Source organism: Theobroma cacao, chromosome 6 (genome assembly GCF_053813885.1).
Source record: "Theobroma cacao isolate CCN51 chromosome 6, ASM5381388v1, whole genome shotgun sequence".
Lineage (NCBI taxonomy): Eukaryota > Viridiplantae > Streptophyta > Magnoliopsida > Malvales > Malvaceae > Theobroma > Theobroma cacao.
Window position 1 is genome coordinate 26,749,822 of NC_142644.1, and position 26,179 is coordinate 26,776,000.

A 26,179-nucleotide genomic window follows, 5' to 3' on the forward strand; every position below is an offset into this window, starting at 1 on the left:
GGCTTCATATTCCTGAAGTGAATATTTTAAAGCTTGTTGTAGACCTAGCACTTACCGGAAGATGCAAAAGAACACCGATCAACCAATTTCAACATGACCATTTTTATTCTTCCCTCGCCATTGTAACTCTGAAGTTTCAACCTGGGTAAATCTATTTAGAAGCCTATGCTTCTGTTGAGTTGAGACCCAATTTTTTAGATGTTGGATTCCATTCCTAAAGATCGATCTCTGCTCTAGTGATAGTTATGGTTTACGAGTAAAGTCTAAAAGTTATTAGTATTATTAGATACTATAATAATTCTCCTGTTCAACTCACTGTGGGGGGAAAATGGAAGGCAAAGCTTTTGAATACTCTTCATTCCGGATATTATAGGTGAGCTTTTCAGTTCCTAGTTTCCATTTTTCTAGCCAAGCCATGCTTCTCGCTTATTTAAGTTCTGTTTTGCTTATTTTAGACATAGTTGGTGAACTTAACGAAACCTTATATTAACAAATTGTTTGATGGCGTAATCAAAATCCAAATTCATGTTATTTGGCATATCTGATACAAAAAAATTAAAAAAAAAAAACCTCCATCTTCCATGATCGTGGATTGGATTTCTAGCTGGCAAGATGAAGCTTTAATTTTATGCTTGGACTTATGTTAGTTAAGGACAAGTAGCAGACTGAGTAGAGGACGAATTAAGCTTCTTTTAAAAATGTATCTCTAGGTCAATACCAATGATTGATTGCATGATAAACAAAAGACATCAATATTATCGTGCGAAACATAGAAGTAGAAAAAGAATCCCATGATCTCTAAGTTGCTCAAGATTCCACCAATTTTAAGATGTTCATTCCTTATGCTCTTTTGGCATGTGCAACACTACATCATCCTCATCACACCCATTACTCTGATAATATACTTCATAAAAACTTGCTCCACCATAATTTGTTTCCTTGTAGGTAAGCAATAAGAATAACACCAGCTCGTTTATCTTGATAATTCCAAAACCTTACAGCATCAAAATCTAGTTTGTACAGGACTGATTATCAAGTACAAACTAACTTCAGCAAAAATAAAAAAGCTGCAGCTACAACACATTATTCAAATGTAGAAACTGTCATGCCTCATTATTGTGTGGGCCAAATGATGCACCATAGGCTAACACCAAGAACTACCATTAACTACCACTGAAATCAGTTCTTGTGAAGTCCCTGAGAGGCTGCGCCCGCAGCACAGTCCATTGGTTGAAACCCAATTCTCTCTTTCTCCAAGTCATAGACAACTTTCACGTTTTGCTGTTGGAAGTTCCCGAATACCCCGGCTGGTCCATAATTACCATCATCCATGCTTTGGAACAGTAGGCATTTCACCCCAGTTGAGTTACTTGGAGCACTCATGGCATAGAAGTAGTTAGCTTGGGGCAGAACAAGACTTACATTGTTCAAGAAATGGAAAGTGATTGCAGGGAAAGGATCATTTGTAAATCTGTTATTTGGACATGGAACTCTATAACAGAGATCAAATCCTGTTCGCGTTTCTACATCTGTGGCTCGAGGATAGGTCACCACTGATTGGAGCATTGAGAGAAGTTGTGAATAGAATGGCTCTGGGAGGTGAGTGTAAGTGGTTCCTGAATCAATCAACATACCCCCATTGCCTTGTGAATCAAACTCTCTCAAGTTTAAAGGGACTTCAGCGGAACTAATATTGCCTACAGTTATGGCCTCTAGACCAATGTAGTAGTAGTTGGGGAACATGGGACTCTTCAGCATTGGGGTGAACTGCAAATTGTCATTGGAAGATATAGCAACATCTCCCATGAATAATGGGCTTGAAATATTCGGATTGTTGGCATACTTAAAGGCTAAGAAGCAGTGAGAAAAGCCTTTTTGGAGGAACCCTAACTGTGAGGGTACAGAAAGTACACCCTTACCAAACCCTGCAATGCCAATAGGCTCTCGATAAGTAGAGCCGACACAACCGAAAGAAAACCTGGGAATGTCCCTAGTGATTTCAGGGCTACTACCATGAACCCTAAGGTTATCCCTGGTGAGTGCCCCTGTGACTAGCCCTCCTTCACCATAGGTATAGGCGAAGGAAGGACAGGGCCTTGAACAGGTGGCTTTGAGTAGGGTACTTAATGAACATCCAGCCTCAATGCATGGATCAAAAGAGTTATCAGAGCTATGGATGTCAATGCAAAAAGAGCTGCCGCAGGAGTCTCTAACAGCTGAAGAAGAATGAGAAGGGGAGAAAGTACCCATTAACTTATTGTTCCTATAGTCATCACAATCCAGGCAATCAAAAGATATATTGCCACAAGGAACCCAAGTCAGGTCACTCCCAGTATCCATGTAAACTTGAATGACCTGTGCAGGTGTTCCTATATTTAAAGTTATCAAATATCCATCTCTAACTGCCCTCAATTGCTCAACCATATCTGATACTTCTGAAAGTCTCTTTCTTGAGTGTTTGGAGGCTTTAGGTATAGGAAAGGAAGTGCTAGAACGTTTAAGACCAAGAACGACTGAATTAGGGTTTCTATTCCCAGCTAGGGTTTGATTGAGATTGAAGAATGCAATGAGTAGGAGGAAAAGAATGGTGGTGATGATGGAGTAAGATGTTGCCATTGGAAACTGTTTATTTGTGTTCTGAGATGAATTGCATCGATCGAAAGAAGGTATTTATAGATGGAAAACCTTGATTAATTTATGGCTGAAATTAGGTTATAACAGAACTTGCATGAACAAAACAATATGAATAGGATTTTGAACGTGGAGTGCGCGTGATCCACATTTATTCCCACCAACATGTCCATGAATTATAATTTCTGCATGACATTAGTTGAAGTAGAAATGGACGGCAAGCGGCGCTCGCTGAATGGATAATCAGAGGGTACTGCAAACAAAATCCCCTTTGAAGCTAGTTGAAGTGCGCATGCCAAATATTATAATACGTTTATATATGGTATCAAAGTTTTGTCTTCTGATTCAAGCAAAACAAAGAGGAACCCATGTTTCAGTTTCATGTGAAGCAGGAGCTTCCATGGAATATTATGTCTTAAAACTTAACGATGATTATAGTGGCGAGCACGCATCATGCGTAGTTACTTTGCTAATCACTGAACACAACTGCTGTTTAGAAGAAAACATTTTCATCAGAAAGGCATGCCTTTTTTGTGGAAGCATGTGCTAAACCCCTTTAAGATGCTTAGAATATGGGATTTTCTTTGCTCCAATACTTCTGTGTAGCAGAGCCATAAGTTACGATATGATCAGTTTCAAAACCTCTTCTTCTGTAATCTTTCAGACGATGATGTCCTTAAAAAAAACCTTTGTAATTAATCTCTACTCGAAGAATGGCTTAGAAAATTTCATCTCTGTCTCCAATTTGATTCAAAAGTAGTTGTAAAAGGAGATTTAATTTAGTTCTACCGTTGTGATAATATTATAATGGGAGTGAAGACAGCAGCAGAAATCCCCGCAGCATTGCCTTTCTAACTTTTAAGTTTCGCCTTGGATAGAGCCATTGGCAAGTCTCACAGAATCAACGGAGAGAGATAGTGGCCTGCATGATACTTAATCGGACTACGCCAAAAGGTTGAATGCGGCTTTAGGAGATTGAAATTTCTGTAAAATTAACAGGAACAATCTTTGGACCAAATCCTTCTTTTCTGCAGGCAATGCCATGGATTTGACGCGAAAATCCATAAACTCCAGCGTCTATGTGTGGCAACACAATTGTCGCATGAGAATCGCATATAATTCTAACACAAAATTCTCGCATGCCTTTTACTTCATTTGGCAAAACTAATTAACTATACATCACTACATTTAGTAAAGTACACAAACCCCTTGAAAACATACCTAAACTACACTTGGCCCATATCTTATTTCAAAATGCATTGTTTCTCCCACTTGCAATCCACTACTGTTAGTCAACTGATGATCATTTTGCAACAAAAGGGGTTTAAGTGTACTTAAGGCATATTTTGAGGGGAGGTTTTTTTGTATTTTACTCATAAATGATGTTGGATTACAATATCGGACCACTTCCAAAGACATTTATTCTTTTAGTTAGGACTACAACTCGTGAATGTACTTGCCAGATTATTATAATTAAGAAGTTAGTTTGTTGTCAGATGTTAAAGATTTAAAAACAATGCCCTGCAGCTCCTCTGTGAGACTGCAAATACTAAAGAACTTCGTCTTTTTTTCTTTTTTAATATTGCAAGTATCTTAACTGCTTGCACTTTGTCTTTTTTTCGACTTTTTAATGGAATTCTTACAGCAAAGTAATGCATTAAAGAGCTTCAAAAGTATATATATTTTTTCTTTTAGTTACTGTACTGATCCTGTCAGATTTATATATGTGGATATGCTGTTTGTTTGGTCACTTGGATTAATTCATCACTTTTGAAGCCTGATCAGTTGAACACATTTGTGCTGAAATTAAGAATGGAAGACTACAACAAGTCAAGGAGGCATATGAATTGAAAGCTTCCTAGCTATACATATACTTGTCCAATTTAACTTATTTTTCTTCATTGTATATTTCTTTTGATCTAATTATAAGGAAAAGGAAGCGAACCTAAAACAGAAAAAAAGAGGGAGAGAGACAAAACAGAAAGAAGAGCTGCGCAAAAGCATTCGCATGCCAGGTTAGTTTCTGGTACCAAAAGTAGAGAAAATTAAAATGATGTTCAAGATTTGTCCTAACGCATCTTCTGCGTCATTAAGCATTACAGAGTAGGTAAAAGGCATGGGGCATTGGGGCTTAATCTTAACGGACTATGGAAAAATATACAGATGCAAAGGTGCTTTTTTGTATAGAATAATTGATAAACCAACCTTTGATATCTTGTGAACAAATCTCAGCTGCGATATGTTCTTAATAAAGAATCCATCTCATTTCTGCCAACCCCTTATCTAGTCTTTAGCAGAAACGTCGAGAACAATATGACTTGTTGTAGCCACCAAATCATTGCCTGTTTGCCTAGTTCAGTTGTGTTAATTACTTGTTAATGAAAGGAGTTGCAGAAGCTTCAACATGTTACGACCAAAGAAATTTCCTGTGTACTTCTTCCCAAGTTACTTGTTAAATATCTGTTTTTAGATCACTTCAGTTGAGTGTTTTGTTTGGTCAATGACGTCTCCATTTTAACATAAGCAAGCCGTTAAGGGCTTGATTGCTTGATCAATATATATATATATATATGATCAGCTAAAAATATAATGCTCAGTTAGGCCTCAAGGTCTGAGTTTGCTTAATCTCAGAATAAAACCACTTTCTGCAATGGTGGTTCTATGAACAAATTAAGAAGAAAAATGTTGATACAATTAGGCTATTTCCTTCTTGCTGGTAAGTATCAAGGTTACTGCTGTCCCATGCAGATCATTGCTGACATGGCTTTTGGTTTTGGTGTTTTATCAATCAATGTTGATACAAGTACATTCCACTGGAGGTAGAAGGGTTTAGAATTCAATTAGTATCATAGCGAAACAAATAAACCAAATAAGTGAAAAGAACAAAACTGTAGAGGAAAGGGATTTATGCATGACAATTATGTTTTCCTGTCTTTGGTGCTAGAGATGAATATTTCTGGCGAATTGCATTGTCCATTCTGATAGACTATTTTGGTGAATCAAGTGACATATGCAGAAGCACCCCATATAAAGAAACATTTCTGAAGAATAGTATTTTCGTGGTTGTGGTGTCAATCAGAGAATCCTCAATATGCTAAATGAAGTAATGTGAACATCAACCAGCAGAGTTTAGCACCCATTTTTGTAGTGTGATACTGCAAGCATGTTTAGCACCCACATGCACTTGAACAAGGTTTTTTTTCTCTTGATCAATATCAACTAGAATAATGATTGAGAGAGTTTACTGCCTTGTGGCTATAGACAAGAAAGGGATCATGAACATGGGTTATATTGGAATTGTTGATTTGTTGTCAACAAGCGCGAGATTGGTTGGTTTAAAAAGATGGTCAGTTTTGGGCCAATGGAGTGGAAAAGATCAAACACTTTTTTGTCTTTCGGATTACTCTATTGTATGCAGGAGCATCTTTAACTTTAAACGAGAAATTCTCCACTAATACTATAAACAATAACAAAGCACATATATTAATCGCCACCACTTCATCATAAGTACATTGATTCTGATCTTAGTGCAGAAAGATTGAATTTGCTCCATGCAGAATGAATATGACTTAGCTGATAGGTAGGTATCGGCATTTTGCTTTAAAACATTACTTGTCCTTAGAAATCTTTAGAAGTAACTTACATTCATAAAAGCCAAAAAAATTGCAAGATATGGTGTACAGACCGAGCATAAGACAACTCTGAACCAGACATTTGAAGTAATTACTGAAATAGTATATTAAATTGGAACAATTTACAGCAATGTCTATCTCCAGCAACTGGAAAAAATCAGATCAGATTCATTTTTCTTTGGTACTCAGATTTTGACCTTTTCTCTATCATTTATACATTGCAGAAGTAGAAAAATATACAAAGCTTTGACAGAACAATATCAGAAGATATTCGATTCATGTCTACTTCCTCTGGTATCCGTTATTGCCTCTTTGCTAAAGTCTTCACCAAACCTTTAACAATTTTCCCAAACCACATCAAGTTCATGGTAGCTAATACTGATGGCACCCCAAAAACCAAGACATAACCAATGGTATGCATCTGGATCACCTGCTGAGCCAAACAAGTCAGAACAGATTTATACCAACAAACTTATAGCAAAGCAATCAGTGATGCCGGATCTGTTCAAATAGTATATTGTTTGGACATGGAATTTCTAAACAGTTTGGTACTGCAGGAAGTACAGGATCAATCTACAAGAGAGTAGCAGGCTTATAGAATAAATACGAAACAGAACCAAAAAAGAAGGTAAATTTCAGGATGAAAAGAAAACTAAAGACTGATATGTATAAGACCCACGCTTTAAAATATTACTTGAACATTTTATGGGATGAAGTATACACAATACTTGGAAGTCGTAATTCGTAAATTATTAAATAATTAATGACACTCAGCAATTCTTTGGTGCAAACAAGAAAGATAAGGAGAATTTAAAAAAAAAAAGAAAGAAAAGAAAGATGGGCAAGGAAAAAAGAGGTTGCAGCAAAGCTGGAAACAATAGCCACTGGAAATTTGGAAATTTTGTTGAATAAACAAATGATAGATTCCTACTTTCAATGCTATTTGTCTCTTCCAGACACTACTCTTAGCAACAAGCAGATATTAACAAAAACCAATTCGTGAAAAAAAGATATGGAAGCACAGCAAATATTAGTCAATGCAGCAAACTAGTTGAAGACAACATAAATATTCAGTTAAAGGTGGAAATCAGGAAGGTGAGTTTACCTGATCATAATGCAAGTACACATGGTAGAACATGTAGCCAAACAGCAGAACTCTTGCAATCTGCAATTCAAATTTACTTCAGCTCCTAGAAAAGGTTTAAAGTTCAAGGAAAAGGAACTTATTAAAAATTAAAAACAGCAATGAAAAAAAAAAAAAAACTTAGGAACTTCCCTTCTTTACTCTCACAAAGATATGCAGTATCCTCAAGAAAGTTTCTAAGTGATGGAGAAACTTCAGTCAGCTAGTTTTGATGGCCATTGGCCATCCACATTTAAATATCAATGCAACCTTTCTTCCCCTTCGCTTCCCTATTCTTTCTATGGCACAGGTTTTATGGTGTAATATTTAACAACACATGTCCATCTTATAATGAAAGCTTAAGAAAAGTTTCGCTCACCAGCCAAGCAAAAAAGATGACAACACCATTAATGAGATATGCGCTGGACCTCTTCATGCCAGCTGTATCAAGATACCTTCATCACAGAAGAATGAGATGGTTACAATCAGAATTTCAACAAATAAAAACCTAACTAGTAAGAACTTACCATCTCATATTAATCTCTGGAGTTGTCACCTCAGATATAAGAACCATGTATGTGTAAAGCTGTGCTTCTCCAGTAAACATCGCATATGCCACTGCAATTCCAGAAACTGAGTGATGGATAACCTGCAATCAGATGCTAGTATCTTATTATTCATTGCTTAGATTGCATATACTCCACGACATATGCACTTTAAGCATGCAACACCTTATAATATGTGACCTACTGTGCTTTTAAACAGTTACCAGTTTTATGCAGATTCAACTCTACTCAACATGAAAAAGACACTAGTCAAAGTTGTTCCAAAATTTAATTAAATTAAAACCTTGGATCTAGAAGCCTAACTACCCTATGCTTGCATGCTTGCTATTGCATAGTCAGTAAATGAACCATAATCCCAAAAAAATATATGTTAATGAACCAAAATGGATTTGTTGTAAGTTAAATGGTGTAAGGAAAATAGCTGAGCCTTTAAAGATTCAGCTTACAAGGATGTTGCAGGTGTCATTCAAATGTTTAGGACAATGCCAACAGTTGAACTGTTACCAACATTCCTCACAATAACAAATAAACAAAAAAATAACATGTGAGCCAGAGTGTTTTTGTTATAGAGAATACACTTACATATTCCATTCCACCTAAAGAGGGATATAACCACAAAATCATTCCAAGATCCAAAAGGAAGTATCCAACAGAAACCTGTAAAATATTGTAACATTAATTTAAAAAGTCCTAAGATTGATACCAAAAGTTGATACCTAATAATTTATCCAAGAAAGTGATCGAAGAAGCTGTGAACATCTATAAAGGTGAGAAGCATGTTTTGAGCGAAAAAGAGAAAAAGGAAGGGATGTCCCTTCTGGTTGCCATTATGCAGTTTGTTCTAAAAATATGCTAATCACTTCATTCAAAAGGTGAAAAAGATAAAAGAAACTTTCTTCTTCAAAAACACTATAAGCATATCTCACCTAAGGAATGAGATGAAAACCAGAGATAGCATAAGCATATACATAGGACATAGTGATGCCTCATTAAATAAGCATAGAACATGGAAACTAGTTCAAAGTTGAGACTCTATAGACTCAACAGATAAATTTTCCACAGATACATGGTTGAACCTCTTCAAGATCACATAAGAAGATGTTCAAAACTTACCCCTAATCCGAAAGTAGAGAGTGGTGAGCTTCGGAAGACAACAAGACCAGCAAGCTGTTGGTCAGAAAAGAGATCCGACCAGAAAACGAAGTACAATGACAAAGCGGATACAAAAATGGCATGAATTGTAGAGATGCCACTGCCAAGAATATGTTAATGACCAATGAGAGAATGAACATAATAACAGAAGCGTAAAAATAAACCAGATCATGCACTATACTAACCGATTGTTCCACTCTACTCGTTGAATTTTAGTTAGACTGGGGTAAGTCTTGATGTAAAAGTTGCTGATTAACTGGGTAAGATCATAGGCCTGAGGGATGGGAAAAACATGTAAACTGAATCAATAAAGGAGACCAAGGGAAAAGCACCCATGTAATCACATAACATTATCAAAATAAAGACTTATGATTTAGCTTAAAATATGTAAATTCATTCCTGCAAGCTTCATTAAAGGGTATAAGGAAACATCCTGCCTTAGGATTCAATGATCCTGAATTCAAAAGTAAAACATATTTACTAGGGGGAAAAAATCAGTATACCACTTTGCAAGCAAGAATGCCACCAAGGATGGAAGTGTATGGAATGAAGGGATCTGCCAATAAGTAGTTCTTAACCAACATCTGAGCCTGACTGTGGTAAGACTTAATAGCCATAACTCTCTGTTTAGGCACTGCCGTCATATTGCAATCTCAAAATAACCTTAGTAGCAAGAGAATTCCCCTAGTTTAATCAATCCTTCATTCTCCAACTCCATAACAAATACAAAAAGGTAGTCAGGAAAAAAAAGAAAGAAAACCTTCAAACATGTCAATTTTAGAATAAAAGTTCTAAAGAAGAAAAATAGATATGGAGGAAGTTTTGACATTTGATTCTGCATCAACCATATAGTCTACAAGCAAACACTCCAAGGAGATAAATAATCAAAATAGATATCAAATCCATCCTATTCCAAGAAAAATCAGGTATAAAATCTTCTCCATTTAAAAGACAACTTCAATTTAGTCAAGTTGAAGCAAACAAGAACCAACCAAAACTCTGAAAGCTTAATTAAAATGAAGAAAGCAAATACTAATAGTTAAGATTTGAGGACTGAATACAAACAAATATTGTCATTTCAGATAAGCAAATGCATTTATAATGAAAAGCATTGAAATTTGAAGTGATCCATGAGGAAAACACCAAGATTACAATGGGATGAAAAGCAACATTAGGTAATCAAATGTAACATGACAGAAGCAAAGAAGCTTTAGAAATGAGACATATGTGCTTACCATAATCATGGCCTACATATTTGAAGAACCAACCATGCAATCAAAACAAATGCAGGTAGGTATATTTAAAGGGAGAAAAGGAAGAAGTAAAGAGGAACCTCAAACCAAGGACCAGAAAAAAAAATATGGGTGCTTGAAGAAAAACCAAAGCTAATCAATGCCTGAGACCCAAAAAGAAGAAAACTTTAAAACCCAAAACAAGGAGCACAACCAAATGGGTACTTGACAAAATGACAAATAAAAAAAAATGGGAATCAATGCAAAAACCAAAGCTTTTCAATGGATGTAAAGGGCAACAAACAACCCATGAAAGAGAAGGCTCAAAATATAGGGTGAAAAGAAGGGAATTGCCGAAATGCTATTATCATTTGGATACAAAAGAGAAAAAAAAAAATAATGTGCACCAACCGTAAGGTTTAATCAATTGGAAAGAGTACTTCGAATCTCCAACTAACTCAATAAATGAAGGGTTTTTAAATAACTAAACCATAGGGATATGAAAAATTAAGGGAGGGACCGAAGAAGGCAAGGGCAGTGGGATCTGTGGATACGTGGGCTGATGGGATTGGACCATTATTCCTTCGGGTGTAGTTCTTTGGTTGGTTTTGGGGCACTCATCCTGGTAAGGTTGGGAGGTAGAAAAAAAAAAAAATGGGAAACGTGTGACTCTTGTTTTTGGGTGATGTGGGATTTTGGATTTTGCTCTCATAAATTACACCATTCAATTTCATGTCTTCTAAGTATGTATCTAAGTTCTAATGGTGATGAACTTTAACATTGCTATTGAATTAAATAATTAAGACAAAAAAACAAAACCATTGTAGTTCCAATTTAGGATTTCTATCCAACCCATCATCTCATTTGTATTTTGGTGCCACTTTACTTTTTTGGGTTATGCCACTTACATGATTGGTTGGATAAACCAGGAAGTTTCTTGTTATTCTTCATTTCATATATCCATTTCTTACCAAATAAAGGGAAGTTTGGCATTTGAAGTATGATGAGATTTTTAATTTTTTTATTCAAATTTAAGTTTTGCTATTCGAAATATTTATAATCCACTCTACTTGTAGCAATTTTTATAAAGAGAGTACCAAACTCAACATAAATGCTATGAGCCAAAATGCATATGACTTTGTAGGTTCTTATTAAATCCACACCATATAATTACCCCATCTGCTAGTGTGGTGTGGTTGTGTTATGGGGGGGGGGGAATGGTTGGTGCTTGGTATTGGGGCGTAATCATTTGATGCATCAAGGTGTAGGGCAATTAGCAAGGGATGAAGAGAATAGGGACTCTACATTTGCACAAGTCCAAGAGAATAGGGACTCTACATTTGCAAATATTGCCTCATACAGAGATTTCTTCAACTGAGAGAAGTTTGCCATTTTTTTTTTATGAAAAATAGTTGTTTTGATTTGATATTGCAACCATTTATTAAGTGGATGATGTGAATTTAAATCTTATAATTAAGAAATAGATTTCTAAAATGATTTTGCAGAAACTTTTTTTTTGCAATTGCATCCACATTTTGTTGATTGTAAGAGTGGGGGTGTAAAAGTATAAATCAAGCTTTCTTGGTCCCCCTTAGGTTTCCAACCAATTTGGTAAGGCACTTCATGTGGCATCATTGAAGATAACATTTTGAAGAGGATATATACTATGCCTAGACCTTCAACCTAAGATTTAAATTTTCTATCCAATTTCACTTTTAATTATTTTTAAATAATATTTTTAAATTCTAAAATTATTTATATTAATATAAGTCACGTGATAAAAAAAGTTTATGTTAACATGTTATGTTACCATGTAATTGAAATTAATACATAAATTAAATTTAGTTATCCTTAAATCAATTTTTAATAAAAACATAAGAATAAAATTCACTAAAATTAACGTAAATACGTTAAAACTGTATAATTGAGAGACCTCAACCTTCAAACTTGATCTGTAAGATGCAATCAGGGTGTTTGAAACCAAATGATTCCAAGACTGAGAAATGGAGTCCCCGAGCTGATTAAATGTTGTGTGGTGGAATAGAATTGGGAGCATGCACTCAAGTTTGAGTTAGTAAAACAGGACGAGAGAGTCAAGAACATTCTCCATTTACGTTTTACATGAGATTACTGCAGTCTTGTTGAAAAAAGCACCTAAGGGAAATCTTATGCAGCATGGTGTGGAAAACGAGTTCCACGAGTTAATGATAATTATGATGGAGCAGACCATCCCTTTGTGCTTTTTGGCATGCAGATCTTCCATGGCTGAGCAACTCTCTGCATTAGTTAGGAGAGTGCAATAATAACTCTTACACATGTTTTTCTCGTTCTTTAACAATAAACAAGAAGCATCTGACTTGCTCAACCTACTCATGTCTTTTTCGCATTTGGAATCCAAACCACTCGCATCTCCAAGCTGTTACGTTTTCCTTTACTAAGTTTATTTGTAAAACCGAAGAACAATGAAGAAACTTTAGGCCATCAATTAACCAAAAACCTGTTTTCATGTTTTTATCCTTGCATGGATTATGTTAGAAAAGAGAGAAAAGAATTTACAAATTCTACATTGAATTCTTTTATCATGAACTTAAGCCTTCAACTCTTCAATATTTGGGATGGCAATTGATTGTGATGGCAATTGATTTTTGTTTTTGATTATATGAGATTGATGATTTGGTAGGTGTTTCATGTCACGGTCCACATCATTTTTTGTAAGGTATTATCGATTTTGGTCCATTGATCTTATGATTTCGTCTCACAAAAAGAGTTTCACAAGTTGAAGGTGGTGTGAACCTTTAAATGACCATGACATCCTTCCATGTGGGATTCACATGGTTCCACGTTGGGAAGGATCCACTGTTGTCTACGACACATTGCTAGTACCACAAAGTCTACTTTGATACCAACTGTCATGATCTACTATAACCCTATGAGGTATTGTTTGTTCCACTGTCTTTAGTGACACACTACTAGTATTCAAAGTCTGCTCTAATACCAATTGTCACGATCCACACCAACATCTATAATGAATTATCCGTTTTGGCTCACTGTTCTCAGTGACACATTGTTAGTATACAAAGTCCGTTTTGATACCAATTATCACAATCCATATCAACCCCTATGAGATATTGTCCACTTTGATGTACTGACCACACTAACCCTTATGAGGTATTGTTCGCACCATTATCCTTAGTGATACATTACTAGTTCTAATACCAATTGTCACGATCCACATCAACTCTTATAATCCACACAAACCCCTTATGAGGTATTATCCGTTTTGATTTTGACCCACTATCTTTAGTGACACATTGTTAGTACTCCAAAGTCTAATTTGATACCAATTATCACGATCCACACTAACTTTTATGAGATATTATCCATTTTGACCCATTGACCTCAATGACACATTACTAGTATATCAAAATCTACTCTGATACCAGCTGTCATGATCTACATCAACTCTTTTAAAGTATTACTGTTTTGGCAAAAAGCACCTCTGACTTATGTGAGATTCACTCTAATACACAACCAATATGGGATTTATGGCTCCTTCCAAGACCATGACATTATTCCTTAGCTTCCCACTAAAAGTTTCTCTTTGATGTGTGACTTATGACTTGATCTGTTGAGAGTGTATTTCTATGATGTGATATTTACATGGGTTCACGTTAAGACCGTGACACTACTATTACTGTTAGAGAAATAAATAAATAAATATATATATATATAAATCTTAATTAAAGAATTGTGAAAAAACTTATATGAGGGAGTTGTATTCAACTACTCACTGATATACGGTTTTCTTTGTCTCTAAATAGTGATTTTAATTTGATAGAAATTTAGCTGCCTGCCATAATCAGTAGGCTTCCACAAACCTATAAATATCCTATTACTACTTTATGCAGTTTATTAATAAAATCCATATTTTGGCGGAGAAAAAAAAAACTATGAAGATCCTCTCTCTTTCCCATTCATTAATTATGGATAAACATGGTCTGGATTAAGATCACAGACCACTCATACCAGCTTACCTTAAAAACCAAACCAGTCTGTTAAATTGGGCTTGGGTTAAAACTTCATAATGAAGTTTTAATGGGCTCCTTTTCAAGGGCTGCTGACAGTTTGGACTGACCTGCAATATAGGCTCCAAGGCCCTAGCCCCCGATTATGCATCTCTTTCGAATCTGCTTTTCATTTGCAATTTTTAGTCAATTCAATTACTAGTATGATACTAACATAGAAATGAATATGTGTGATCGTTGGCTTAGGAGTTAAACCCTAATGTAGGATTTTATCAAATGGCAAAACAGAGCTCAAAATTTCCATAAAAACACTGGATGATATTCTCAAAAAACCCCATTCTTCCTCTATTGTTGTTCTACATGACCTGAAGAAGCTTGTTTGGTGATAAACCCCTGAATCAGGTTAGCAACCCCAATCAACACGGTAGCCCACCGACTTCTCTTTTTCATGTTCTTTACTTTCATTTAAGCTTTAACATGATATAACCGCAAATATTTTCTGTTGGTTCTCTGAAAAAACCGTTTTCAAATCTTGTGTCTTTTTATCTTTATCTGGCTATGTTTATGGGCAGAATACGTAGGCGGATTTGTAAGTTGTCTAAAATGATTACCCATTTGGACAAGTTTGTTGTTTTGTCTCCTATTGTCTATGAGAAATCCGATGTTGTTCACAACCTATGTTCTGTTTCACTCCGTGTTAGATACTTTAGGAGTTCTAGACTTGTCTTTAGACCAAAAGCATCTCTGGCTGATTCCATACGATCATCAAGTTCTGGTTTCGCTAGCCGTATCTCACGGGCGGCTAAAACTGAGGCTCAGGTTGTTCTATTTGATTACTTACATTCTACTAGGAGCTTTAGGTTCATGGATGCTGAGCATATTAGCAAGAACTCACATCATTTTCTTCAAAATTTGTTGTCCAAGATTGATCCTGAGAAAGATGTGGCAAAGTCTTTAACTAAATTCCTTAGGTTCAATCCTGTTAATGAGTTTGAACCATTTTTTGAGAGCTTGGGTTTGAGCCCTTCAGAGGTATCGACTCTTGTTCCTCAGCGCTTGATGTTTTTGAGGGATGATAGTGTCATGCTCGACAATTTTCATGTTTTATGTGATTATGGGATTCCTCGTAGTAAGATGGGTAAGATGTATAAAGTGGCCAGGGAGATTTTTGGATATGATTATGGAGTATTGGCTTTGAAGCTTCAGGCTTATGAGAATTTGGGTCTCAGCAAACCAACAGTTATAAAGCTTGTTAGTTGTTGTCCGTCTCTTTTGGTTGGTGGTGTTGATGCTGAATTTGCTGGGGCTCTTGAGAGATTGAAAGTATTGGGGATCAAGAATGATGACATTGGAGGGTACCTTTCAGGTAAGGGCATGTATGATTGGGGTAGGATGCTGGACATGTTGAATTTTCTTGATAGAGTGGGTTATAATGAGGAGCAGTTAGGTAATTTATTTAAAACAAATCCTGCGTTGTTGTTTGAAGGTTCAGGGAAGAAGGTTTATGTACTATTTGGCCGCTTAATCAAATTAGGTCTAAGGATGAATGAGGTTCATTCCTTGTTTATGCAGAATCCGCATATCTTGTCAGTTAAGTGCACCAAAAATCTTTTTAAGGCATTGGATTTCTTGTTTGATATTGCAATGGATACCGAAGATATTGCACACATTGTATCTAGGCATGTGGAACTTATGGGTTCATGTTCTCTGAAAGGCCCTAAAACAGTTTGTAGGGAGTTAAATGTTGAGAAAGAAGAATTATGCCTAATTATAAAGGAAGATCCACTGAAATGGTTCAGTTTGGCTTCTAAATCAAAGGTCCTAAGCAGTGGGCAGGTAGCTTCAAAAGATACAAGTAAATATCTAGAGAAGACAACATTCTTGTTGAGATTGGGTTATCTGGAAAACTCAGATGAGATGTTGAAAGCATTGAAACAGTTCCGAGGCAGAGGGGATCAATTGCAGGAGAGGTTTGATTGCCTGGTATGTGCTGGTTTGGACTGTAATGTTGTCAAAAACCTAATTAGACATGCTCCAATGGTGCTTAACCAGTCAAAGGATGTAATTGAGAAGAAAATTGACTGCTTAAAAAACTGGTTAGGCTATCCACTTGAATCTGTAGTGGCATTTCCAGCATATTTGTGTTATGATATGGAAAGAATTAGTCGCAGATTTTCGATGTATGTGTGGCTAAGGGAAAGAGGAGCAGCCAAGCCCATGTTGTCCTTGAGCACAGTCCTTGCCTGTTCAGATGCACGATTTGTAAAATATTTCGTAGATGTCCATCCCGAAGGTCCAGCCAAATGGGAGACTCTAAAGAAATCATTACATTCAATTTAGGTTAAATTCCATTCTTTCTTTGTACTCATTGTATTTTATGCCTTAGAAATTGATGAATGTAGGATACATGTGGAGTTTGATATACACATAGTATAAATTTTTTTTGTCATCTATGGAATCAGTTTTTAGTTGATACTCTTTTAAGGCAGGCTAGTAACATAGGGCTGATTTGGTAGGGGTTCTTTTGGGTTTTTGTTTTTCTTCGTTTCTGCACCTGCTATGGCAAAAAATTCTTCCTTTTTTAGTGAAAGAAATTCCTAACTTGGGAGAAAATGTTCTCTCCTGTTTTCATTCAAGAAAAAGAAAATGGTGCAACATTTCAGAGCTAAGTTTGTCATGCGGCATGCAATGTGCTCACAAAAAAATTCGAGTTCATATTTCAGATAATGTAAGATTGAAGTTTCGGAGTCCATTATATTCAGGCTCCATCATTGACACTCGATCTTTTCCTGTGATTTTGCCTGAATGATCATCATGATAGCGTAATTATCTTTGGGATATAGAAATAATCTGTTATATCTTCACTTACATAACAGGTATATTTGACATAACATTGGTCGCGGAGCTAGCTTTACTTCCCAGGGATATTCTACAGGGTTAGTTTTCATGTATGGACATCGTCAGCTTCGTAGAAAACCAACGCTCCTTCAATATTTTGTAAGCTTGTCATCTACACGTCTTTAAGGATCAGGGGGATGATGACGATGAAGACAAATTAGTGCAGTTAAACTCAGCCTTGTCCTTGTCAAATGACCCCTGAATATCCTCTTTTTCCTCAACGTAAAACAAATCAGGAAGATCATCCTCAATGAACTTATCTAGCACTTCTGATCAATCAGGAAGATAGCGCCGATCCATCTCATATTTACCAGAACAACCATATAATGATCATTGGTCAGAGGGGTCCAATGCTGTTTTCAAGGCGCAGAAGTCTCTTTTGCAGGTCATCATGCAATGTTTTGGAAGTGATCGACACATCTCCAGCCATTTGATTACCAACTCAGTTCCACCCTTTGAAGCTTAACCAGGCAAACGTTGGTTTAGTTACTAATTAGTTATGGGTTATTGGGGTTATTGATCCCCCATCAACGTCCCATCATGCTACTGTGTAAAAGCTTAAATGCTCTAGTTTCAGCTGTCCTTTTGCGTGCCAGATTTAGTACACAAAAGGTATCTTGATACCCAAGTTTCTTAGTTCCCAGCATAATCGAAAATGTGGACAGACGGGGAATGCACGATGTCTACGGTAAAAGTTGCAGAGAATAAAGGAGCCCCCCCTATTCTGTTGTGAACGGCTAAAATTGCTGCATGAAGGGTTGATTCCTTTTAGCTAAGCCCGCAAGCCAAGAATTCTTCCTACTTTCCAACAAATTTTCTGATGCAATCGTTCTTTTTACAGATTTAAGACTTTTGTAAGTATCCGATGCGCTCACCAAAAGCAGTTCACATTTTAGATGGTATCTATGGAATTGCTTAATGCCATGGTACGAACATCAGGATGGAAACAAGTGTACGTGAGAAATGCTAGCAAACATGAATGACGATGCCAACTGCCAGGTATTTTCATTGAAGATGATGGGTTTGCACGGCTTTATGTTCTGCTGCAGACATTTCCGATTGAGAATATTAGCTCATAAATTTTGAGCTACACACATAAACTGATCTTCTCAGTCTCAGACTTGCCAATTTCACCCCATCCCAACACTTTCTGCAATTCAGCGATATAATGATCACCACTATGAAGATATTATCTCTGGGTTATACAAAAACTGTCACTTCCTTGACATATTTACTCACAACCCATTCTTCAGAAAGTTTGACGTAATATCCTAAAAGTTATTCACAGGAAGATACAAGGCTGTATAATTTTATATAAACAAGAACATAACTCCGTTTTCGTTATCAGCGTCATTCTCTAACATGAAAAACTTTCCAGACCTACCTATTGATCCAAAAAAGCAGCAAAAATTGAAAGGTGAACGAATCAGCTTAAGAATTCTTTTATCAGAGTTCTCTGAGTCACTAAAGAACATGACATTCCTATAGACTTTTTAACGGTATGTAACTTCTGCTACCTTTATCATCAAAGGCTAAATTACAGAACAAGTTTTCCTGCCTAAAACTTTATACACAGAAGCAGCAGCAAAAGCTTGGTTTCTCTCACGAGAAACCTTTGTCTAAACTCCAAAGCGTTTAGCTCGTGACCATCATCATTATTGTAGACAACCTACATTTCTTCACAATTTTCTGAGCTTGTAAGGGCCACCATCTTTTAAAGATGATGATGATGAGGATGAAGACAAACCGGTGCGGTTAAACTCAGCCTTGTCCTTACTAAATGCCTTCTGAACATCATCCTTCAGCTCCCTGAAACGTGATCTCTTTATTTTCTGCTCCTCTGAAGAGCCCTTCTCAAGGTAAAATAAATCAGGAAGGTCATCCTCCATGAACTTATCTAGAACTTCTGAGCAATGAGGGAAATAGCGCCGACCCATCTCCACTGTGACATAACAACCACAAAGATCAGACAAAGAAGTTGCGAGGAAATTTTGATTATTTTGATTTCCGCTGATTTTACATCTCCTGAAGATGTATTTCTTTAAAAGAAGAATCTGATGACTTTGTTGAATGCTAAAACTACAAAGCAAGATGTATGATAGTTTGTGGAATAAGTAGCCTAACATTTTAAAGGCCAAAAACTCATAGTGGCCAATGAAAATAATACATGCAAAATATTTTTGGGAACTCTTATTTTCCACAGAATGACAGCAACAGCTCTTAGTCAGGCGCTCAACCAACACGAAACATAAAATTAGAATTTGTTCAAGACAACATTCCAATATTGCGATGAAGTCAATGGGAAACAGTACATTTCTGAGGAGAAATCTGCATGTATGGTAAAAACTTAATACAACATAACAAACTGGAACTTCCCTAACCAGTTGAATTGTAAGAAAGAAACGAGATAGGATGAAACCACATAATTTCATAAAATCAAACCAAGTATGAAAGGAAGAAAAATTTAGTAAGAGAAGATGTGTCCAACTGTCCATAGTAATAAAATCCATTAAAGCCTAAGATATCACTAAATACAGGAACATCTTCACAAATATGACCAAGAGAGAATAACAAGGAAAACTTTTTTTTTTGTCAAATTTCTTTTCTTCTTCTTATTTTTTTCTTTAAAACTAGCATTGGCTTATAAATTCACAAGTAAATCTATTTACATTCTCTCAACCTGACCTAAAAACCAGTTCTTTTGTTCAACCCCATAAGACCAAACGCTGGTTAAGAATAGCGATTTAGCCATACTAGTGTGACCAATCACCATCTGAGAATAACCATTTAAGAATACTTGTTCAAACAGGACATTGAAAAAAAAGTGACTGTTAAGTGCTAAACCCAAAAAACAGGCTGCCATCAAAATGTGAAACAAAAGACCTGCACATGAGGATATTTAAAGCTTTCAATCACCTGTTTTCATGAGGGCCTCCATCCTTGCAAGAAGTCTTTTCTTCTGCATAATGGGTGTCTCATTCAAGTCAACCTGCCTTAAGTTTCCATTTGAACCTTTTGATGCACAAAGACCAGCAAACTCAGAGGTTGTCTCAGCATGTGCTATGTCCATAGCAAGTTTTGCTTCACTAGGGAAAAGTAACCTTGCAAAAGCCACTGCAATTGACAACAACAATCAGAGCTAATTCTCATAAATATATACACTCATAAAAAAGGACCTTGCAGGATGAATCAAATGATAGTAGATAAATCCAAAGGACCCAAAACTACATCTTAACCAAATTCATAATGTGAAAATGTTTCCATGTGTAAGTCTAAAATTTAAATGAGAGGAAGCCCTTTTACCAAGTCAGACTGGCCAAGTTTGTACAGCTAACATAGGAAGCATTTCATTATATCATACTTTTTCAATTAACAAATAGAATCTTTCATTGGGACATCATAAATGAAAGACTACATATATAAGATCTAACAATTTTAGCTCGGCTACAGTTCCAGCATGACTTGTCCTAAAATGATGATAACCTCAGAAACTGCATCCATAACAAAGTTAGCAGCCATTATAAAATCTTCACCTATATGCACATGGGAATGTATCTGACTTTTGAATGAGTTATTGAAATGTACTATGTTGCTGACTAACACTTCAAAATTCCCCGTTTATTATTCACAATGAAAAGAATATAAAAAGTGTCTTTTCAAGACATGGTTGGTTAGCTTTATCCATGCAGTACTATTTGTACAAATTTGATATCACATGTCAAGATCTATTACAGCTATTAAGAAATTTTATCCATGAAAATTTTACTCAAGTTGATAATTTTACATAGACAACAATTATTGTCCAGTATTCAATGAAAATTTGGGAAATGCAATCCGATAAAACAAGAGTGGAAATAGAGAGCCAGAGAAAATTCCCACATAGAATAATACCTCTGTTCTCTAGATACAGAAGTCTCATGTGTAGATCATCAGCCAACGTATGGGAAGTAACAGACACATCCCCGGCCATTGGATTCCTCCTCATTTCCCTTTCTAGAACATCAATGCATATCCTGTCTTTATTTGTTTCCTTTCCTTGCTCTGTTTTTGCATGATAATCCTTTGGTCTTGTCAACCTCTGGCAGATGTTAACTGCACTTCGTCCATCCACTGTCAACTCTGAAGCAGAGGCCCCTTTTGCCAGAAGAGACATTATCACTGATGGTTCTTTACGCATTGCAGCGATGTGAAGAACTGTGTAACCACGAGAATTTCGCAGATTGACATCAGCCAGACGCAGGCCAAGAACCTCAGAGACAACCTTGGGATCACAATATGCTGCAGCATAATGGAGGGCAGCAGCATCATCCAAAGTTATGTCAGACTCAGTTAAAAGTAGTTTAACAAGTTCAACATCGTCAGAGTCTAATGCTTTATGTATTCTCCGGATTCTTTTTTCTCGCAAAGGGTCAACCACTACCTCATTATCTTCACCATCAGGTGGAGACTTGCGGCGAAGCAATCGAATACTCTCCGCAACTTCATAAGGAAGCTCTTTCTCAATAGAGATGCTATCAAGATCTGACCGTGCCACTCTATCAACACATTGAGAAACAAGCTGACTGCATTGACAATGGAAAGCAACCACAAGGATTGTGATAATATCTTCTACAAGAGCCTTCTCAACAAAATTAAGGAGACGTCGCTGCAAATGCATAAAAAATGAAATTAGTACACCTTCTCTTGGTCTAATCAAGCCAAAGAGTTGTTTAAATTACAGTGTGAATCAGAGGCCAATACCTAGCCATGCTTCTTTATTTCAATCACCACGTAATTATAATGGTTCCTATTATATTTACTAAAGGTTGCAAAGGCAGCCATCTTGTTGCACTGATCTAATAAGTTTCATCTGTTAAAGCATTCGACATATCAGAAGTTCAAATCTAACTTTACAGCGAGTAGATATAAATATTTTTCTAAATATTGAAAACTATTACCATGATAGATCACACCATTATATCAAGTCAATAGTCAACACTAAAAGATGATGCTCTTGACAAGTAAATAAATTTGCTAAAAGAAATTCAAAACTATCACAATATCAATTCCACACTCACCTGAAAAAGTGAAACCAGCTCCGGTATTTGAAATATCGATGATGCATACATCAACTCCACGGCAAAATTGATGGCGGGTCGACAAGCATCATGAGCACAAACATTATCAACACATGTTGAAACCTCCATGGGAGAAGGCCTCAGCTTCCCAGTGTACAAATAATGCAAGAGAATCCGAAAAGCTTCAAGTCCAATCTTGCCATAAGGTAACAACTCACTCATGTTATAACTTGGTTTTCCTTCTTTCTCACAAGACCCATTTCCTTTCTTGAATAACTCATTAAAAAACTTACTCCTAACAGCTAAAATACATCTATGAACACCAACAGGAACATCTTCAACAACTATATCAGCATCACTAAAATCAGGACCGTTGTCATTAACGAGTTGCTCCAAGCTGGTGCTAAGCTTGGTCAAACTTATAACTTCAAGACTGGCCCCAGTTTCAGGAACAGTAAAGGAGGGTATATTGTGAGTAATTGAGCCATTTGATAGATGTGAAGATGAACTGAAGCTCAAAGAAGACGATGGCTCAGATAAATACGCCATTAAAACCGAGGTCAAAATCTTAATTCATGAACAACAACGTTCAAAACTTTCGTCCCAAAAAACCAACTTCCTATTGCTATTTGATCTAAAACACACCCCCCACCCAAAAAAAAAAAAAAAACCCAAATCTAAAAGTTAATTAAAAAACAGGTACTAGTTTACATCCAAAAAAAAATGTTAAACAAAACCAAAATTATCAAAACTAACGATAAATCCTATATTGGTTTTCCAGTGAACAAGTATACAGACATATTATACACAAAACTCAAGTCCTCTTTTCGTTAATTTTCTTAAACTGATATCATTGCAAAAATCTTTTACAACAAAAAGGCTGAAAGTGAAGATCCAAGATTGAAATTTTTGATAGCATTATTTGTATCAAATCACATGAATGAAAACAATTATAGGAAGGCATAAAAAAACCAGCTTGCTTGAATTTCCAGGACCTCTTAATTAACATAATAAAAGATAAAAAAAGAAATGAAAAAGATTTAAAAAAAAAAGACAAGTTTTTAAAGGACGATAACGAATCAGATCCTAGAAAAAAGAAAACCCAATAAACATATATATGATTACTTTACGAAGATGCAATAAAAGTAGATACTTGGCAAAGATCAGAGGAATTGAATTGGCTTTTGTGTTAAAGAGAAGATAGCTAAGACTTGAAAGAAACGAGAAGAGAGTCAAGAGAAAGGTGAAAAAAAAATTAATGAAAATTAAAAAGAAAAACAAAGAAATCGGAGAAAATAGGAATTATCATTAAAAAAAAAACCGTCGCCACATTAAAAAAAAAAGATAATCAGGAAATTTCCTTGTTCGCTGTCGATGGTTTTGTCGAAGAGAGATGAAGTCGTTTGGGTGACGACGAAGATGACGTGGTAAATTGGAGCTGGGTTCCACTGACGTCAGCGATGGCGTTGGCGTTGTGAGGGGATAGGGTCTGTTGTGTGCACATTTAAGATATTGCCTAAAAACGTCCCTATCAACGATTTCTTTTTTCAACCCACAAAAGATAAACATTATCATTAAATTATTATAATTTTTGTGAAAAAAATCTATATTTACTAATAAAATATTTAGTGACTGTTTCAATGTTATAAATTAAAATTTAAATTCTGAAAATAAAATAATATTTAATATAAATTAGTAATATTTTTATATTAATTTAATAAAAATGTAAAAAATATAAATATTTATTTTATATATTAATAATAAATAAAAACATTGTATTTCGAAAATATACCCCCAAGGATGGGATAGAATAAAATTACAAAACTTGCCTACATTCCAACCTAATTTTCTTACCTAACCTCTTGCATATTCATCTTTTGATTTTTTTTTTTAAATCTGCCTAGATAAGACCTTTAGTTGTTTGGTTATATAAATTTTTTTTTATCTTATATTATGTTTTAATCAATAAAAATTTTATTCGCTTTGCTAAATTGAAACATTAATTCTCTCATTATCGTTATTCAAAAGGTGAATTCTCAAAACAAGCAAAAAAATTCACATTTATATCTTAATTTAAATAATTTATTGGTGTTTAAAATTTAAATTAACCAAAAAAAAATATTGAACTTAAAATATAATTCCCTTTAGGACACATACAATGGAGAGCCTTCACTTTCAGGATCATGTCTTCACCTTTAAAGGTGATTTTTCCCATAGGTTTAGGCTTCTATTCTCAAGGTCTACATTAAACTTGGGAGTTATTCCCAACCCCAAATTCTCATACTTAAATACAAATAAAATCCTTCTTTTATCTTAAAATATACTATATAATATAAATATTTTGATTTTTTTAATTGAAAAAATGAGATTTGAATTTTATTTTTTAAGTAAGAGATCATATACTAATTAATAAGTTAAATATTAAAATACATAAAATAATTAATTTAAAATAAAAAAAATACTAATTGTGTGTTTTCTTGCATTTAAAACAAAGTTCCCAACAAAAAAAAAAAAGCTACCTCTTTTATTGAAACTTATATATATGTATATAACTATTCAAGTTAAACTGAAATGATTAAAAAAAAAAAAAAGAGTGAACAAATAGAGGAGGTCAGCTCCAGAAACAAACAAAGAGTGGGTAGGTATAGTAAGTAAAAAATTCAACTACTTTAGCGCAAACTAATTATCTGCAATTAGGGAAGATTAACGGTTTAAAAGCAAAACCTTTCTTCATTGAAACTTAAGCATGAAAAACAGTGATAATTTAATATGGGCATCGTATGGGTAGTTGAAACCTGAAAGTGAATGACATTAGAGGGGCCAGGGCGAGAAGGGAGCGTGCACTTTCTCAGATCCCTCCTCTCTACCGACAGCAGTGAGAGGTTCTCTCCAGTCAATATCTTTACTTCCACTATTTAGGTCTAATTTATCAAACAAAAAAAAATAATTGATATCTTTTGTTTGTTTTTATTGACTCCATTGACGTTATATGGCCCCATTCCCCTATTGCTAAGATCAGGACATTTTCTTTTGTTCCTTGACACCCTTTACCTTTCTTTTCTGTATTATGAGAGATATTACAACAGTTAACAACTCGACGTTTCAGTATAAAAATCGATCATATATTTGTGTACATTAATTAGGTAAAATAAGATTTATGGTTTAGGGCGAATGAGGGTCACATTAAATTTATTTGGTGAAGCCGTCAAATTAAATGGAAAAACAGTACCGATGCAAAATTAGCTGTACACTCTAGATTCAAAGGTTTTTAATTTATTATTTTGCAATGGACTAAAGCACATAGGACAAATTTCTTTCTAAATAAAGTGAGAAGTCAAGAAATGTGCATGTGATTGTTCATGTATATGTACATGGTCGGCAAACACCAAGTTGTGTGTAGTTTCCAAGATCCTTCCTTTCAGGGTTTCAGTTCCATTGACAAATAGCCGCCCTTTCCCTTCTCCAATCAAATTGTTCAAAAGGTATTTGCATTGACGTATGAGTATGAGATATGACATTGTGACATACAGGTTCAATGTTATTGGACTTTATCTGTAATTTCCACGTGGACACTTAATTACCTTATATTTAATTTACACCTTGAACAGGTATAAATAAAATTATGTCCACTCATTTCTTGAAGTTTCTATGTACCATCTTATCGATATTCAACCATGAGGTAAATGAGAAAACACAAAACAAAGGGAAAGAAAATAAAGCCGTGTTTCTTGTACGTGTTTGCTTTTGTCAGAAACCCAATAATTAAAATGTGAAAGAAACTAGTTTACATAACATCAACCCCTTTAGAAAAATAAAGTCCTCTACCAGATGTGGAGATCTTAGCTAAACCGACTTGGCAAGGC

General features: G+C 35.4%; 4 protein-coding genes across 6 annotated transcripts; 1 reads left to right on the forward strand and 3 right to left on the reverse strand.

Annotated features, from left to right (window-relative positions):
- Nucleotides 1–821: 821 nt before the first annotated feature.
- Nucleotides 822–2,627, reverse strand: LOC108662541 (Eukaryotic aspartyl protease family protein). The gene has a single exon (XM_018123052.2). The coding sequence runs from the start codon at nt 2,614–2,616 to the stop codon at nt 1,180–1,182; it is 1,437 nt and encodes a 478-aa protein (XP_017978541.2). The 5' UTR covers nt 2,617–2,627; the 3' UTR covers nt 822–1,179.
- A 3,717-nt stretch (nt 2,628–6,344) lies between these two features.
- LOC18596377 (uncharacterized) lies at nt 6,345–10,898 on the reverse strand. Of its 2 annotated transcripts, none has more exons than XM_088807021.1 (9): nt 10,340–10,898; nt 9,608–9,810; nt 9,290–9,378; nt 9,066–9,204; nt 8,535–8,609; nt 7,914–8,035; nt 7,766–7,841; nt 7,369–7,428; nt 6,345–6,693 (listed from the first exon to the last, which is right to left on the reverse strand). In XM_088807021.1, the coding sequence occupies exons 2-9, from the start codon at nt 9,746–9,748 to the stop codon at nt 6,565–6,567; spliced, it is 831 nt and encodes a 276-aa protein (XP_088663147.1). In that variant the 5' UTR covers nt 9,749–9,810; nt 10,340–10,898; the 3' UTR covers nt 6,345–6,564. The 2 variants fall into 2 exon arrangements, with proteins under 2 accessions (XP_088663147.1, XP_017979470.2); XM_018123981.2 differs by having other exon boundaries at nt 9,608–9,816; nt 10,340–10,897.
- Nucleotides 10,899–14,531: 3,633 nt separating this feature from the next.
- LOC108662602 (transcription termination factor MTEF18, mitochondrial-like) lies at nt 14,532–17,854 on the forward strand. 2 transcript variants are annotated; one of them, XR_001928521.2, is made up of 2 exons: nt 14,532–14,763; nt 17,238–17,854. XR_001928521.2 is itself a non-coding variant. In XM_007024809.3 (2 exons), the coding sequence occupies exon 1, from the start codon at nt 14,920–14,922 to the stop codon at nt 16,699–16,701; it is 1,782 nt and encodes a 593-aa protein (XP_007024871.3). In that variant the 5' UTR covers nt 14,553–14,919; the 3' UTR covers nt 17,238–17,854. The 2 variants fall into 2 exon arrangements, 1 of the variants encoding a protein (XP_007024871.3); XM_007024809.3 differs by having other exon boundaries at nt 14,553–16,701.
- Nucleotides 17,855–18,537: 683 nt separating this feature from the next.
- On the reverse strand, nt 18,538–23,571 carry NPR3 (NPR1-like protein 3). Its single transcript, XM_007024810.3, has 4 exons — nt 22,317–23,571; nt 21,151–21,904; nt 20,176–20,373; nt 18,538–19,201 (listed from the first exon to the last, which is right to left on the reverse strand). Exons 1-4 carry the CDS (start codon nt 22,863–22,865, stop codon nt 18,939–18,941), a joined length of 1,764 nt encoding a protein of 587 aa, XP_007024872.1. The 5' UTR covers nt 22,866–23,571; the 3' UTR covers nt 18,538–18,938.
- Between the last annotated feature and the right edge of the window lie 2,608 nt (nt 23,572–26,179).